The sequence below is a fragment of the Parambassis ranga genome, chromosome 7, assembly GCF_900634625.1.
Source record: "Parambassis ranga chromosome 7, fParRan2.1, whole genome shotgun sequence".
Classification (NCBI taxonomy): Eukaryota; Metazoa; Chordata; class Actinopteri; family Ambassidae; genus Parambassis; species Parambassis ranga.
This window is the reverse complement of record NC_041028.1, coordinates 20,143,828-20,159,145: the sequence shown is the minus strand read 5'-3', so window position 1 is coordinate 20,159,145 and position 15,318 is coordinate 20,143,828. Positions and strand designations below refer to the sequence as shown.

Below are 15,318 nucleotides of genomic sequence, written 5' to 3'. Positions count from 1 at the left end.
TCACAGCATCACTGCATCACACAAAGACCAAGGGTCCAGATCCTGTATGTATGTGAAGTGGTTCTCACAGCATCACACTGATCTAATGACTAGCTGGGCTCACAATAGACTAAGTGAAAAATGGTTGTCCTAATGGCACACCAGTTTAACCAGACCACATGACAATCCGTATGGGTGAATTCAGGGTGACCCCATATAAGCTTGAAAGGACAGTAAGTACAGAGGGTTTAGTTTCTCACCTGATGAGCGGAAATAAAAACTGACCACATAATCATAAAGTCCCCTATTGGTGTGACATCATGTAGGTGGGTGGGGCTTTATCTAGCCATCATTAAACCTAATATAATTCACAAACCTTTGAATGAAACATGAACAAGTTGTACTATTTCAACAAAATATTAAAAACTATTAGAAATTAGTTGACAGCATGATTTGGGTAATTGGGACCGTGCTAAAAGGCTTCACCAATAAAGGAAAATTATACCCTTTGCAAAAGACATTCAGAAAAGCATTCCGAATAACAAAATGTTCATGGACAAACTGGATGTTTTTGCTAGCTGTTTGCCAGATGGCAGTGTGGTGTATAATTATGCTAAGTAATAAGTGATAATCAATAAGAAAAAAATTAGTACTCACTAGTAAAAACAACTAGCAACTTTTTCTTCTTCCCAAGTTTACACTGTTCTATGACTTCAACAAATTTCTAAATTACTCAATGGATTTTAGATTTTACGCAGGTGCTCCAGTTAAATTCATTAAATGAACATTTTACTTGAATTTTTTTTAACGGAAATGAGGTCTCATTGAAGTCTTTATTCGTAATAAAAAAATCATATAAAATTATTTTATAGATGTAATAGAAATATGCTTTTCGTCATTAATTGTCCCAATCATCCAAAAAAGATTTTTTTTTGGATCAGTTTACCCAATAGTGTGTGTCATGTCTCCACTGAATAAGGCACAACTTTCCTCGTTCCTCAGATTGATAGGCAGCATCTTTAGTATTACAGAAATATATTGTGTACAGAGTTAATTTGTTAAATTCGTGGCAAAAAAGCTTATGTAAGTCACCCTTAATTCACCCTGTTTTTTTTAGGCTGTCTGAGTGATTATAAAATGACAATGAGTGGCTTTGTTTCCTTGTGCAACACACTGGCTGCAGTTGATTTGAGCCATTTTCACCTGTTCTCTAACAATCACAAAAGCTATTTCTAAAAAATTAAAGACCTAAAAAAGTTTGTTTTTCCATGTTTTTTTCCTGTCAGGCAAAAATGCATGACTGCTTGCCTCCTCACACTGCTGGACTGTTTGGTGTCTTTCCTTGTTTAAATGACAGAGCTCTGCTTAACAAAGCTAACGTCTTCAGGGAGTTTATTAAGATATACTAATAACATTCTGCTATTCAGACTTTGTATGACTCTTTGTGAACATTTAACTTTACATTTCTGTTGGTGTAAAAGAATAAATGTGTGAATTAACTGTTGTATTGTGTGCACCAGTGTATTGTAACCAATGAATCCAGGATGCATCTTGCAAGACTGTATTTCCTGAGACTGAGGCTGAATTTACTAACAATTACGACAAACAGTTGTGCTGAGCTGAAGCCTTGCTTTTCTTGGCCTCCAGAAGACACCCCAGTGTCCTTCACAGTGATGTCAGATTGCTGGAGACAAGTGCAGAATTACAGGAGGTACTATACAGCTGTTGGTGAGGTTTAGAAACAACATGCCCCACACAGTGAGTTCAACAGTTCGGTGCTTTATTTGAAGCAGCGACCATGTGAGTGGTACTTTATTAGGATCCCATTTTTCCCTCTCTGCCATGTCTGACCTCACTCTGACACCAAAACCAGAACCAAAAGCTCTGACAATCAACAATCATCATGTTCCAATCTGAAGGGAAACTTGGTTAGAAGGAAGTGCACACTGTCCTTTTAGAGTTTAGAAATGAACACAAGTGATTAAAAAAGGCGTCAAATAAAAGCAGAGACATGTCAGTTACTGTGTGTGATTGTAAAAAGGCAGAGAAGACAGTGACTGGCAGCTCCATGTCTGTATGTGTGTGTGAGGCTGGGCGGCTGCAGGTCCCTCCCCTCTCTGTGTCAGTGCATTTCCTCCACTCCAACAGTCTCTTATACACAAAATAGAGTTGTAATAGGAAATTGTTTTAGTTCACATTATCAGCTTCTCTTATTTACTACTTAATAGTTATAATATGTAGCTCTATTTACATTTCTGTCTATTGACAAACCAGTGAGTCAGAAGTCTTTTCTACATATACACACCAACTCTGCCTTGCATATGTTTTTTAAGTTATGTACATGTATGTGCTTTGTCGAACATCGGGTCAGCAGAACCAGCCTCTTAATTCTTTTTGCTGCAGTTAAAACGCTGTGGTCTGCAGACAAAACAGTGTTTACAAGAGCAGAATACTGCAGACACGCTTTAAAGAGTCATGATTCCAGTAGTAAGTAGTCCTCGTTCTCAGTGGCAGGCAGCATAAGCTGCTGCTCGTAGTACAGACTTTTGGCATAGTTGACTTCTTGAGAGATTTTGATGGCGAGGCTCTCACTCTTCACATGGACCTGAAAAAGAAGATTTAAACACTTGAGTGTGAAAACACTCACACTGGGATCACACAGACATGTGGATTGGCCACATAAGTTCCAGTCACTTAGATCCTCGACGTCTGTATCTGACACTTGTAATTGTCTTTTAATGTCACAAGCTCAACATGCTCAGATGCTAGATATGTTCCTAAACATTTCTCTAGTGGATTATATATGCCTGTTTTAGTTAACCAATCAAAGCTCCACATTGTTCATTGATGTAGCAACCAGAAGAAAACCTATATCTCAGAAATGAAGCCAATGTGGAACTTGCCAGGTCATTGTATGACATCGCTTGGCAGCAGCCTCAAGAAATTTCCCCTCTGTGTGACTAATAAAGGATTAAACTTAAATAAATAAAAGTGGGGCTTTGAATGACAGGTACGTCTTGTTGTCTTGGACTAACTACATAGAGTCTATAGGGTGAAAAGAACAGCAATAATCTGAGATCACATTCACTTCCCCCAATAGAGAGGGGTGTGCCAATGGAGAAACCTATGTGACATGGATACAAGAGGCTGGGATGTCTGTGTCTGACCAATTAAAACCACAACAAATAGAACCCAAACTATGTGGGAAGAAATGATAATTTTGTGTTAATGTTATAGACTCTCAATAGACTCTCAAAGGGTCTCACCATTGGTTTCTGGTGGGAGGGGCCAGGAATGGCCACCCCACTGCTGGTGTTCTCAGCCTTCTTTGTGAGCTGCACATACACTTTCCCATGATCCTTAGAGACCAGACAATGGTAGAGATCATCATATTTTACTTCCAGGAAGATGGCCTCACGATCCACATATTCTCCCGGCTTCAGAAAGTAGACCGCTTTGGATGTGATGAGGACACAGTAGCTGTCAATGGGCTCTACAGCGATGAAGCTGGTATGGGAAACAGACAATAAAAGTTGAATATGAGAAAGCTGCATGTAACTGGGTATTACAACATGCACAGTGGACTCAGTGAGACTCACAACTCAGAGTGGATGTTATCAGTGAGGCGGAAGAGCTGCTCCTGACCATCCGCTTGTGTGGCTGAGTACCGAGGTAGCAGACCCTGAGGTCCCTTACAGCAGCGAGGCTTCCTGACATGCTGAACACTGAGCCTGGCAACCGAACACAAAAACTTCACACACACAGTACACACTTTCTAATAAAGCAGCAATTCAGATCCCACAGTGTTAACGGTGTCCAGAACACGTATCATAGTTTTCTACTCATACAGAGATTTACTGTGGCTATGGCTGGCCTTCTCTAATGATAGCCCTACATCGGTGACAAGTTTTTACATTAAAGATTAACATTTCTCAATGCAAATGTTTACTGTTCCAACTGTTGAGACAAATAGCCATGCTCTACCTGTTCACATGCTTTCAGGTGCAATTGTAATTTGCTCAGCTAGTTAATTTTACAGGCAATTGTTGATATTTTGTTGGGATGTCCAAATCCGAGGTTTCAGACTCTATCGGGATATCGGGCGTTACCTCCCGATCAGTAATAATACTAGTAATAGTAATTATTCTGAATTATTTTGAATTAGGGCTATCAATGACTCTCTGGTGCGTTGTCTAGGGATTTGATTGTAGCTTTGGGTGCGAGACGTCCTGGGTTCAAGACTTGGATGTGCTGTTTCCTTTGCAAAACTTTCCAGCTTGGGGATGGACAGAGGAGTATCTATAAGCTGCGGCAATGTGTAGGTAGTTGGTGCGGCGGTGTGTGCTCCTCTCAGGACAAACACACACACAGAAACGTGAGCAGTAATAGGTTTGAAGAGGAGACAAAAAATGTCCTGTGATAGTGTGAAGGCACAGGACATCACAGCCAAGATAGCGCAAATGATCGCAATGAGTGAACTGCCATTCGCCTTTGTAGAGAATCCTAAAAGAATGGGATCAGGGCTCGGTATCGGCAGATACTCAAAATCAAATGCCTTGGAGGCAAAAAAAACCTGATCTACTATTTTTGTCTCGTCTTAAGTTTGACAGTGGAGTAAAAATATTTTGAAAATTGAAAATGTAGAGAGAGGGAGATGACACACATCAAGGTCTACAGGTCTAAACCTGAGTGCTGCAATGTAAACTGTAGCCTCAGTTTATGGGGCATTACGTGCTGCAACAGAAATCCTTTATGCTTACTACAGTTGTACATAATATTTATAATGTTTAACTGTATATATATTTACTCAAATGTGATAAGGGGATCTGGAAAATGTTGGGAATTATTTTTTTTAAATGTTATTAACCCAAATGTCAGAAGATATGTCTTTGTACACTTCAGTAAGTCATTGTGAAGTAGTGATTTTAGTCAGTAAGGACAAACTGTACCCACCTGTGGTTACTGAGACTAGCCATATCCCTTACTGTCTGTGCAGTCTCTGATGCAAAATCCAGAGCTCCAGCCACAGGTTTGGTCACAGTGCCGACCAGACCTTTACCCAGGCCCGAGAAAAAGCCACTGACACCACCCTCCGTTTTCACCCCCTCCACCGTGGAAGTAATGATGCTCGTCATGCCTCCAATGATACCTAGGGGATGTTGAATATGTTTAAAATGACAAGAACATCATTCAGACAAGGCGTTTAGCTTCTCATGTACCCTGCCTTTACATTGCTGCTTCTGTGGTTATACTTCTGCAAATTTTTATAACACACTCACTGCAGCAGTGGCTTATTGCTGAATTAATACACATGAGTAAGCAAGCACATTAATTAGCAGTGTCTGGTGATCTGATGCAGAAAGGGCACGAATTCTGTAAAATCTACTACTTTGATGGCAAATCTCCAACTGACAGAGCTCAGCCCAGATATCCTTATCACAAAGCAAATAAATTTAACACATCTGTCAGAAAGTCTATCTGCATCATAGAACAACAAAACAGACAACAAAACATTTGTGTGTTATCTACTGGTTAACTATAACTATTTTGTACCATGAGCCAGCCCATGGATCCCTGCCACCAGGTGCTCTCCACTGGTGGCTCCATGGTATCTGATGTACTCCCGCTCACTCTGGTGCCGGTTGTCCATAGTCTTCCCCAGCCCATCTGACAGAGTCCCTGCAAACTGATACAAAATCGAACACAAGATCATACACGGCCATGTCTGCTACTGCATTTTACAAGTTTTTGTGATTATAGGTATACACTCGTGCATAGTTACAGTACAACATAACGTTCAGTACAATAAACAAGCAAATGTAAAGAGTCAGGTTCACACAACCACTGGGGTACCTTGGCTGCAGAGTTGGACACACCGTGGGTCACATTGCGTATGAGACCACCCACATTGCCATACTTGATGAGCTCAGACACACCCTCAGTGACATCATTGAGGAGGCCCATGGGGTTTCCCAGGAAGTCCACAGAGCCTAAGATCTGAGCAGCCTGGCTGATGAGCTCCTACGGACATGAAAAGTAGAGTAAAGAAGAAATTGAAAAAGTTGAGTCTTTCCTGCTTCTCATTCTGAAAAGCTTATTAAATCTGCAGGCAGGTGCAAAACAGGTGCGGCATTTTTACTCAAGTTGGATAATAAAGTCCTTATTTGGGCAGCAGCGACTCAGTGGTAGAGCAGGGTTGTCCAATAATCGGAAGGTTGGCGATTCAATCCCAGCTCTGCCCTAGTCGTTGTGTGTCCTTGGGCAAGGCACTTTACCCACATCCAGTATGAATGTGTATAAATGAATCGGTGGTGGTCGGAGAGGTCGTAGGCGCACCTTGGCAGCCACGTCTCCGTCAGTCTCCCCCCGGGGAGCTGTGGCTACATCTGTAGTTTACCACTGCCACTGTGTGAATGTGGTGTGAATGAATAATGCATCTGTAAAACGTCTTTGAGTGTCCTAGGAAAGTGCTATATAAGTTCGATGTTTATTATTATTATTTGATGCTTGTGAAAATCTAAATTTTATAATAAAACTATATAATGAAACTTACAAACCCTTTACGAATCAGGAGTTGTACAGTGTTTCCTTGACAATCTGTCTATAGCCCTACAAATGAACTGAATTACTATGGAACTAACAAAGTACACAAATACATTCAGTGCAGCATTTTCAAACATGCAAATGTACAACACTGCATCTCGTACTTCTCTGAAGTGCTTCAAGATGTCATTGATGATGATCTCCTGGGTCTCATACGGGTGCACTCTGGTGAATGGGTACATGTTGATGACAGCATCCTCAAAGCGGACCAGAGGAAAACCCAGGGTGCCTTTCAGAGCCTACGGTAAAATGTGACCATTAGAAAAACATTTTGTGCTTTATTTCCAAACCTCACTGCAGTTGCACACACGCATGCATGCACAGAATATAAATTAGAAGAGTCCATAATAACTCTGAAGTGGTGAGCTTATGATACACACTTTGCTTCAAATAAATTAGATACTAGATTCAAGGATTGGACATATAAAGGTATAACGGCTTTATGTAAGATAATGAAGGAAGAGACTTTGTTTAGTTTTGAAAGGATTAAAGAGAAATTACTAGAAGCACAGAACTTTTATCGCTACTTACAGATGAGACATTTTGTTAGTGATAAGATAAAAGGTGTTTCAGAATGAGAGATTGGAACACGAGATCAGGATTACAGGAACAGCACTGCGCTGGTTTAAATCATATTTATCTGACAGATTTCATTTTGTTCACACTAACGATGTGTCTTCCACAGGTACAAGGGTTAACCACGGTGTTCCACAGGGTTCTGTGCTCGGACCGATCCTGTTCACCCTCTACATGCTCCCTCTAGGAAACATCATCCAGAAGCAAGGCATAAACTTTCATTGTTATGCTGATGATACCCAGCTGTATTTATCCATGAAGCCTGAAGAAACGGAGCCGCTAGTCAGACTACAGGCGTGTCTAAAGGACATAAAGGACTGGATGTCCTCCAACTTTTTACTATTAAACTCAGACAAGACTGAGGTCATTGTTTTTGGACCGAAACATCTCAGAACTAGTTTATCAGATAATACTTTCTCTCTGGATGGAATTACTCTGGCCTGCAGTACGACTGTGAGGAACCTTGGAGTTATCTTTGATCAAGACATGTCGTTTGTCTCTCATATTAAGCAGGTCTCCAGGACCGCTTTCTTTCACCTGCGTAATATTACTAAGATCAGGAGCATCCTCTCTCAGAGTGATGCTGAAAAGCTCATCCATGCTTTTGTCACTTCAAGACTGGACTACTGCAGCTCTCTATTGTCAGGATGTCCACATTACTCCATCAACAGTCTGCAGCTGATCCAGAATGCAGCAGCTAGAGTTCTGACAGGAAGCAGCCAAAGGGATCATATCTCTCCTGTCCTAGCGTCTCTTCACTGGCTCCCAGTGGACTCAAGAATACACTTCAAGATCCTTCTTCTAACCTACAAGGCTCTACATGGACTTGCTCCATTGTATCTGCAGGACCTGATTGTACCATATGTTCCTAATAGGACACTCAGATCTCTGAGTGCAGGTTTACTAGTAGTTCCTAGGATTCATAGAAGTAGAATGGGAGGACGAGCTTTCAGCTATCAGGCACCGCTATTATGGAACCAGTTACCAATCTGGGTCCGAGAGGCAGACACTGCCTCCACCTTTAAGACTAGACTTAAAACTTTTCTGTTTAGTAAGGCGTACAGTTAGCCTTAGACCTAGTGTGTAGCACAGCTATGCTGCTCTAGGCCTACGTTGTCGGGGGGCACAAACATGATCCACTGAGCAGTTTCCCTCTCACCCTCTAACCTCTCCTTTTCTCTCCTTAGTCTGGCTCACACTGGTCTCAAGACCTGGATAATGACCTGCAGTCCGGCCCGTGAAGTCTCTCTTGCTCTACGTTGTCGGGGGGCACAAACACGATCCTCTGAACACCCTCTGACCTCTCCTCCACTCTCCTTAGTCTGGATCATACTGGGTAATATCGTCTCATAATCTGTGTTAACTGTCTTCCTTGTAGTTCTGTGCCTCGCTCTCGCTCTCTCTCTTTGCAGGTCTCAAGACCTGCATACTGACCTGCAGTCTCTCCTGTGCTCATCGACTTCACTAGCCCCTGCTGCTCATCCTTGCTATCAAATTACTATTCCTACTTATGGACCGACGATATATATAGATATCTATTGCAATATAATCACTGTTTCATCTTGCTGTCATGTTTGCTCTGTACTGTATCATGTTTGTATCATGTTTGCTCCTCTCTCTCTCTCTCTCTTTCTCCTTCATCCTCTCTCTCTCCTCTCTCTCTCTCCTTCATCCTCTCTCTCTCTCTCTCTCTCTCTCTCTCTCTCTCTCTCCCTCATCCTCTCTGACTAGCAGCAGGACTGGTTCCCCCTTAAGTTGACGGGTCCTGTTCAAGGTTTCTTCCTCTTAAAGGGAGTTTTTCCTTGCCACAGTGCTCTTAGGGGGGTTCCTGTGAAGCGCTTTGAGACAATGTCTGATTGTAATATGCGCTATATAAATAAAACTGAATTGAATTGAATTGAATTAAATCTGGGTTCAAATCACCTCCTCACCAGCTTTGAGGTCAGAATTTGCTTTAAGAAACGCACACTCGACCATCAAATTTGTTTTGATAGGAGAGTGTGTAAGATGGCGTATGCCTCTTTCAGGCCCTGATTTGTGTGCATGCAGTAGTTATAAATAAGACCCCTGGTGTAAGATAGACATAAGCACTTTTTACTCAGCATATTAAGATAAATGACACTGTGGAGAGAACGAAAAAAGACCCTGTTAGAATACCTTGAGATCAGGAGGCAGCTTGTTAGAGGTGAAGACGCTCAATTTGATCTGAGGGAGGCTAATCTTCAAATTCTCAAAGTAGTAACGTTTGAGAGGTCCCATGTTTTTGTTGGGTTTCTCATGGAGGCTTTCATCCAACTTCTCCAGTTCTGGATTGATAGAAATTACATGTATTTAACAACCTGTTTATTTACAGAACCACATTAATTTTTTACAGCGAGGCTCAGCTAAAGACTGACCAGCTTCTGTCTGTCCATAGCCAAAAAAGCTGAGCAGCTTGAGAAGCAGTTTCTCTTCAATGACAATAGTGAAGCGTTGGGCTGTTACCATGAGGTGCTGCAAAACACATCCAAATTTCATGTGAAACACATAAACCAGCAAAAACTACACTTGCTTATTTCGTGTTTCAGCTGGCGATTTTGTGTAACAGCAGTAAATATGTATGCAGCATTTACCTTGAAGAGATCAGTGAGCATGAGGTTGCTAGGAACCTTAACTGAGTTGACCTGCAGGGCAGGACCGCCTTCATTAGGAATGCTGTCACTGGAACTGGGAGTCACACACAGCATCACAGGCTGGGTGGTACCCAGCAACTGGTTATCCACCTGAAAACAAGAACATGACAGATGATGAATTCATACATCATTCTCAACTTGTGTTTCCAAGCACTGACTCAATGTGTCATTGGATGTTTTCAGTAATATCCAGCAACATCATTGTAACTATTTGAATTCTTTTTTTAATTTTATAGAATTATTTTCCACATTTTCCGTAGGTGCTTGCCTGCCTCCCCTTTGTTTAGTATGTTTACCCCCTTGAACTGTCTGTTCTCTTACCTGGATGTTTTGAATGCTAAGCTCCAATACTTCGTTAGCAGCAGTACGGGTAAAATGGACATTTATCCCAGAGAGTGTTGTGAAAACAAGCTCCTCAGGAACCTTGTTGACCAAAGAAACACCCAGGCCTTCCTCCAAGTTCACTAATATCTAGGTATCAGACAGAAAATGTAATTGCTGAAAACTGTTGACCTGAACAAAATGAATGAATAAATATAATTTACAATCTATTAAAAATATGGAACAAGAAGGTCATTTGTACCTCCAGCTCCTTCTCAGGCTCATTCGTCTTCACTTCCTCTTTGCTCTTATCTTGTTCTGTGCTAGGTGAGCTCCGGATTATTCTTCTCTGATTGAAGTCACTGATCTGAAAAACGTGGGTTTTTAAAACTATTAAGCAGAGTTTTGTCAAACATCAATCAGTTACTGTTTCTTGCATTTTTTCAGAGTTTAGAGAGGTGGATTATTATATAGTGCAATTATTACTACTATGAGACTTATATAATAACAATAAAAAATGGTATTGAGTTGCACTGTGTTTTGTTCTCACTTGCAAGACACGCGTGGGACCATCTGGCAGCACCTGGACAGACAGCACACCAGAACCAGGTCTCATCTTCTGGTTGATAAACTGCTTCTCAGGACCAGGCTCCAGCAATCCTGAATCTGGGCCAAGCACCACCTCCGCTCCGTCACACAGGCCTGCCGTTCCACCCTTCACCTTAAGAGTACAAGTCATACATTAATGATAAAACTGAAGTATACAAAGAAGAAGAGTCCCTGAGAATATAAATAATGACATATTTCATGTAGGTACCTGTACGACTAGCCGGGGAAGGCCACAGGTCACCATGCCTGAGCTAAAATACCATGTCTGGGTGGTGCTACGACGCGAGTCCGGCCTTCTCAGCATCAATGGCTCAAAGCTAGCATAGCATAAGGCACACAGAAGTAAGAACAGGAGAGAAAGCCACTGCTTACATACAAGTTTTCAAATATGAACTATAAAGAGGACAAGTCATTTATTACAAATACTGTGCTCCAGGGAGCTAGAAAGACAATGTCTTTTGATCAATGTCAATGCCAATGTGTTGGACAATTTCTTACAAATGTCATGGTTCAGTTTTCACAAGGATACATAGTACAAACCTGTTGTCACTAACAGCTGCAAGCCCAGCAATATCTAGAACCAAAGAGGAGTCTAGTGGGCGTGGCTGGGCTGGTTTGCTCTGTGGTGGAGACGAGCCTTCGTGACACAGCATACCAGTCCCAGTCATCCTCCACAGCTGGGAGCGCTTCCCTGGTTCCTGCATAACAATGTATATGGCATTAAGATTTTTTTTTATTTGATTTAATTAAGAGCCCGACAGATATATGACCAATAAGAAATGAATGATAATAGCCTATCCCTTATATAGTTTCAGTTTGGGATTAATATCATATTTATCTGTCTGTCTGTTTATCCATACATATGGATTGGTGTATTCACATTGCAGAATGTAATGGAAATAGATGATCTATTTTAATTAGGGTGCTATCACACAGTTTGAACATGCTTCAAGTCAACAGTTCTGTATCTAAGCACAGACAGCAATATACAGTATACATTACAGCTGATCATTGCTGGAGTTAATAGTGACCCTGACAACTACCATGCCTTTCACAACTGTTTGCACATCTGAAGTCTGTCTGCCCTGAGTTTTATAGGAAAACTACCTTTTTTTTCAGGATGACCCTTTGAGTCTTGGTGTCCACATCCAGAACCAGTTCAGCACAGCTCACTAGACGTTTCTTTGTTGCAGGCCTACTGTCAGCATTTCTGCAGATAAATGGTTAGTAAACTTTATAACTGGTTAAAATTTGATATAAAAATTCCAGAAAATGTCATGGGTCCATACATTGAGAAAGTGTGTGTAGCTGCAATATAGATGAAGTTCTCATAGTAAAGTTTGTTGTACTCTCTGAAGAAGTTCATGTCAGCTGTGACTTCAGAAGATCCTGCTCCCTTCACAGTGAGGGTAAGGTAGGGGGGCAGTGTTGGCTCATCACAGGCGTAGTCCAGCACTGAGTTAGCCTTCACTTCAGTGTGCAGCCAGATATCAGCTACACCATGCTGCCAGAACTGGATAGGCACCTGATGGATTGATGCAGCATCAATTATTCTTTATGTCTTACGCGGCCCCCTCATTTATTTCTCTTTGACCACTGTTAAACCCTTTTGACACATGAGCTTTTGTCTGTAAAATTGTCCTATTAACACATGCAGGCACATCAGGAGGTTGTCTGTGGCTGCTAATGTTGAGGGTCATTTGGAATAATGCTGGTGTTCAAACACATCCAAAATGTCAACATTATTGTGTATCTGAGAGCTGTTCTGATTTGAATTATTCATTGGGTCTGGGCAACAAAGACAGAAAAAAAGTTTATGGACAAGGGAGTCTAGAAAATAACTTGGACACAGGCCTTTTTTAATCTACTTTGTATATCACATACTTAGAAAGCTGTAACAGCAGAGGCTTACCTCCGAATTGTTGTCGATGCGGAATGGTGGAGGCAGCTGGTCAGTATCAGTGAAAGAGATCTGGTATGTGGCCCCCTTCAGGGTGATCTCCGCCCGCAGAAAAAAACAGTTCCCAAGTGTGTCCCTGTTCAAACAAAGACCTATTTACAACCTCTAAAATACAGCAAAAACTCAGATTAGCAGAAGACATTCCATGGTCAAAAAGTGGGCATTTGATGGGCAATTGGTACGTAAAAATCCAAGGACAGAGTTAGCCACGGACACGTTTTTGATTCAGATGGAACAGTTGGGCAGACCCAAGATAAACACCTATTCAGGTGTAACTGTAATAGTGGCTTACCTCATGTTGACGTGAAAGGATTTGGGTTTGTTGACTTCGAATCCTCCTGACCAAGTGCAGTTCGGGGTGTCCATGAGACGGACACACAATAGCTGGTCATAGTCATTTCGAGGCCAGTGGAAGACGACGCTAGAGCCTGGCAGGGTGGAGATATAACCTTCTGGATTGGCTGTGCCCTAGGACAAATGCCAATGCCAAATATTCATACATGGCTCCCATCACACTGACCATTGATATAGAACTTCAGAACCATCATTCAACTTCTTTTTTAACTGTCTTTGCTTTAATAAGTCAAAAGAGAAATGCAGACATGAAATGAGAGAGAGAACATAGGTCTTTGCCTCAAGCTGAATTTACCTTCCCTCTTGCAAACTCCCTCTGAGCAAAGGCCAATTTGTGACTGGAGCAGTTGTCCAGCAGGTAACGTGGGGCAAAGGTCACAATGTGAGTGTCCCTATAGCGTCCTTTACCTTTGCGCACACTAATACCTGTAGATCAGAAAGGGAACAATGAAAGCCTGAAATATTCCATTAATAATATGATCAACTTTGATCTTAAACTTGTGTAGAAGACATCATTAAATAACTTGCCAATATTATAGACAAGGCCAGGCCTGTTCCCGTGGTGGATCACCTTCACTGCCCTGACTCCACTCCCTCCATCCAAGGAGAAGCCTTGACACCAGCCTGGAATTCCATCTGGATGGATCCCTTTTCCAATTCGCATTGTACACCTGGCATAATGATAAGGAGAAAAGTGAGATGCAATGATGCATAAATTAAATAAACACATACCATCATGCACACTCAGGACTCAAGTTTCAGCCTATGAAACACACTCACATGGCAGGCTGCTCCTTGTCAGTGTAGCAGAAAAGAAGTGGGCTAAGACTCCGGGCTAACTCATGCTCCTCAAACTGGCCTGCTGCATCCACCCTGCCATTGTCTTGGCGGAAAATTAATGGCAGACCTTAAGGATGAAAGGAGTATCTTGACTGAGATTAACTTTGTGAAATCAGTTAAAACTGTTTTAAACAAAACATTACCAGTCTTGTTGATGAGCCAGTAGGGGGCAGAAATCAGGATCTTCAGAGCCCCTTGTGCCCGCAGGATGATGCGGATGGTGAGACAAATCAGCCGTTTGTTGGTGTCATACAGCCTCATGCGCACCACATAGTTCTGAGTCCCAGGAGGAATAAGAAGCTCTTTGCACACAGGAAAGCTCTCTAGCAGGACTCCTGAAGGAAGGACAAAAACACTGGGAATGAAAACAAGGAAAACCTTCAGGAAATGAACACCAGTCAGAGACATCTGGCAGGACCTGACCTAGCTCCATGTTTTGTGAGGTGTCGGCTGCATGAAGCACAGCCTCTTTCCCTGGTTTTAGTGAGCCTTTGATGGATGTCCCTTTGATGTAGTAGCTCAGGTCACAGGGCAGCAGGTTGGCCAGTACCATGGTAGGCAGCAAGTAGATGGCGTGGCCTGGCTGTCGATAAATCTGCTTTGCACTACCAGAAACCTGCCTTTTTGCAGGCTGCTGGTCTGGGTAGTTCTCCTTTTTGATGACTACACAGAACCTGTGACATACGGAGAAACAAGTGGGATGGTACCATGTGTGGGGAAGCCAAACCCCAAGAACACAAAGTCTGACTGACTGTCCCTACCTGAAGTTAGGTTTAAGACTGTCATCAAAGTCTGCTGACTGACACTCCCTTTTACTGCTGCTGATCTCTCCTGGCCTTTCCACACTGGTCCAGTGGATGGGAACCTTGCAGAAGAACAAGCCCAGGCCTTTGGGGCGAGCCTGCAGCCGCCATGATGTAAGGTGGAGGGGGACAGCCAAGGCCTGGCCAGGCAGGATGGGAGGTAGCACCACAGGTTCTGTCAACACAAAGACACAGCTGGCTAATCATAATGATACATGATAAGACATTTAAAATAAAAGGACATTAAACAATAAAACAAGGAAAAAGTAAAAAAGGTAAAATAAAATGGTCAATTGTGCTCTTGGATTTAATGGTTTGTAGAATTTGATAGTAAACAGTAAACTTCATTGGAATGGAAACAAATTAAAAGAAGCAATATCTTACTGTCAGGTGCAGAGGGACTGTCTAGGCGGACCTCCATAGGAACATCCAGTCGGTTCTTTACCATGAGGGCAGAGCGGACAGTAATGACCTTCCGGGCACTGCCTTCCATTGTGATGGAGAAGACCACTCTGACTGGAGGCAAGGCTGAAAACTGAGGGTCCAAAAAAAGAGATGATAAATCTACTGGCCTCAGGGACAGTAGTTTCTTAACAGCCCA

General features: G+C 42.2%; 1 protein-coding gene across 5 annotated transcripts in view; it reads right to left on the bottom strand.

Moving 5' to 3' along the window:
* Positions 1–1,742: 1,742 nt before the first annotated feature.
* The window catches only part of vps13d (vacuolar protein sorting 13 homolog D), a 46,528-nt gene continuing 32,952 nt past the window's right edge, over positions 1,743–15,318 (bottom strand). For all 5 annotated transcript variants that reach the window (XM_028410670.1, XM_028410671.1, XM_028410673.1 and 2 more), the window contains 26 exons: positions 15,102–15,252; positions 14,676–14,892; positions 14,338–14,588; positions 14,058–14,249; positions 13,855–13,981; positions 13,603–13,745; positions 13,370–13,500; positions 13,013–13,188; positions 12,673–12,796; positions 12,050–12,285; positions 11,868–11,970; positions 11,301–11,458; positions 10,969–11,077; positions 10,702–10,872; positions 10,414–10,518; positions 10,152–10,301; positions 9,771–9,920; positions 9,555–9,651; positions 9,316–9,464; positions 6,687–6,821; positions 5,833–6,000; positions 5,533–5,665; positions 4,933–5,128; positions 3,579–3,710; positions 3,246–3,486; positions 1,743–2,584 (listed from right to left, as the gene is read on the bottom strand). In XM_028410670.1, the coding sequence (XP_028266471.1) occupies positions 2,453–2,584; positions 3,246–3,486; positions 3,579–3,710; positions 4,933–5,128; positions 5,533–5,665; positions 5,833–6,000; positions 6,687–6,821; positions 9,316–9,464; positions 9,555–9,651; positions 9,771–9,920; positions 10,152–10,301; positions 10,414–10,518; positions 10,702–10,872; positions 10,969–11,077; positions 11,301–11,458; positions 11,868–11,970; positions 12,050–12,285; positions 12,673–12,796; positions 13,013–13,188; positions 13,370–13,500; positions 13,603–13,745; positions 13,855–13,981; positions 14,058–14,249; positions 14,338–14,588; positions 14,676–14,892; positions 15,102–15,252 (4,077 nt within the window). In that variant the 3' untranslated portion in view covers positions 1,743–2,452. The remainder of the gene's footprint in view (positions 2,585–3,245; positions 3,487–3,578; positions 3,711–4,932; positions 5,129–5,532; positions 5,666–5,832; positions 6,001–6,686; positions 6,822–9,315; positions 9,465–9,554; positions 9,652–9,770; positions 9,921–10,151; positions 10,302–10,413; positions 10,519–10,701; positions 10,873–10,968; positions 11,078–11,300; positions 11,459–11,867; positions 11,971–12,049; positions 12,286–12,672; positions 12,797–13,012; positions 13,189–13,369; positions 13,501–13,602; positions 13,746–13,854; positions 13,982–14,057; positions 14,250–14,337; positions 14,589–14,675; positions 14,893–15,101; positions 15,253–15,318) is intronic.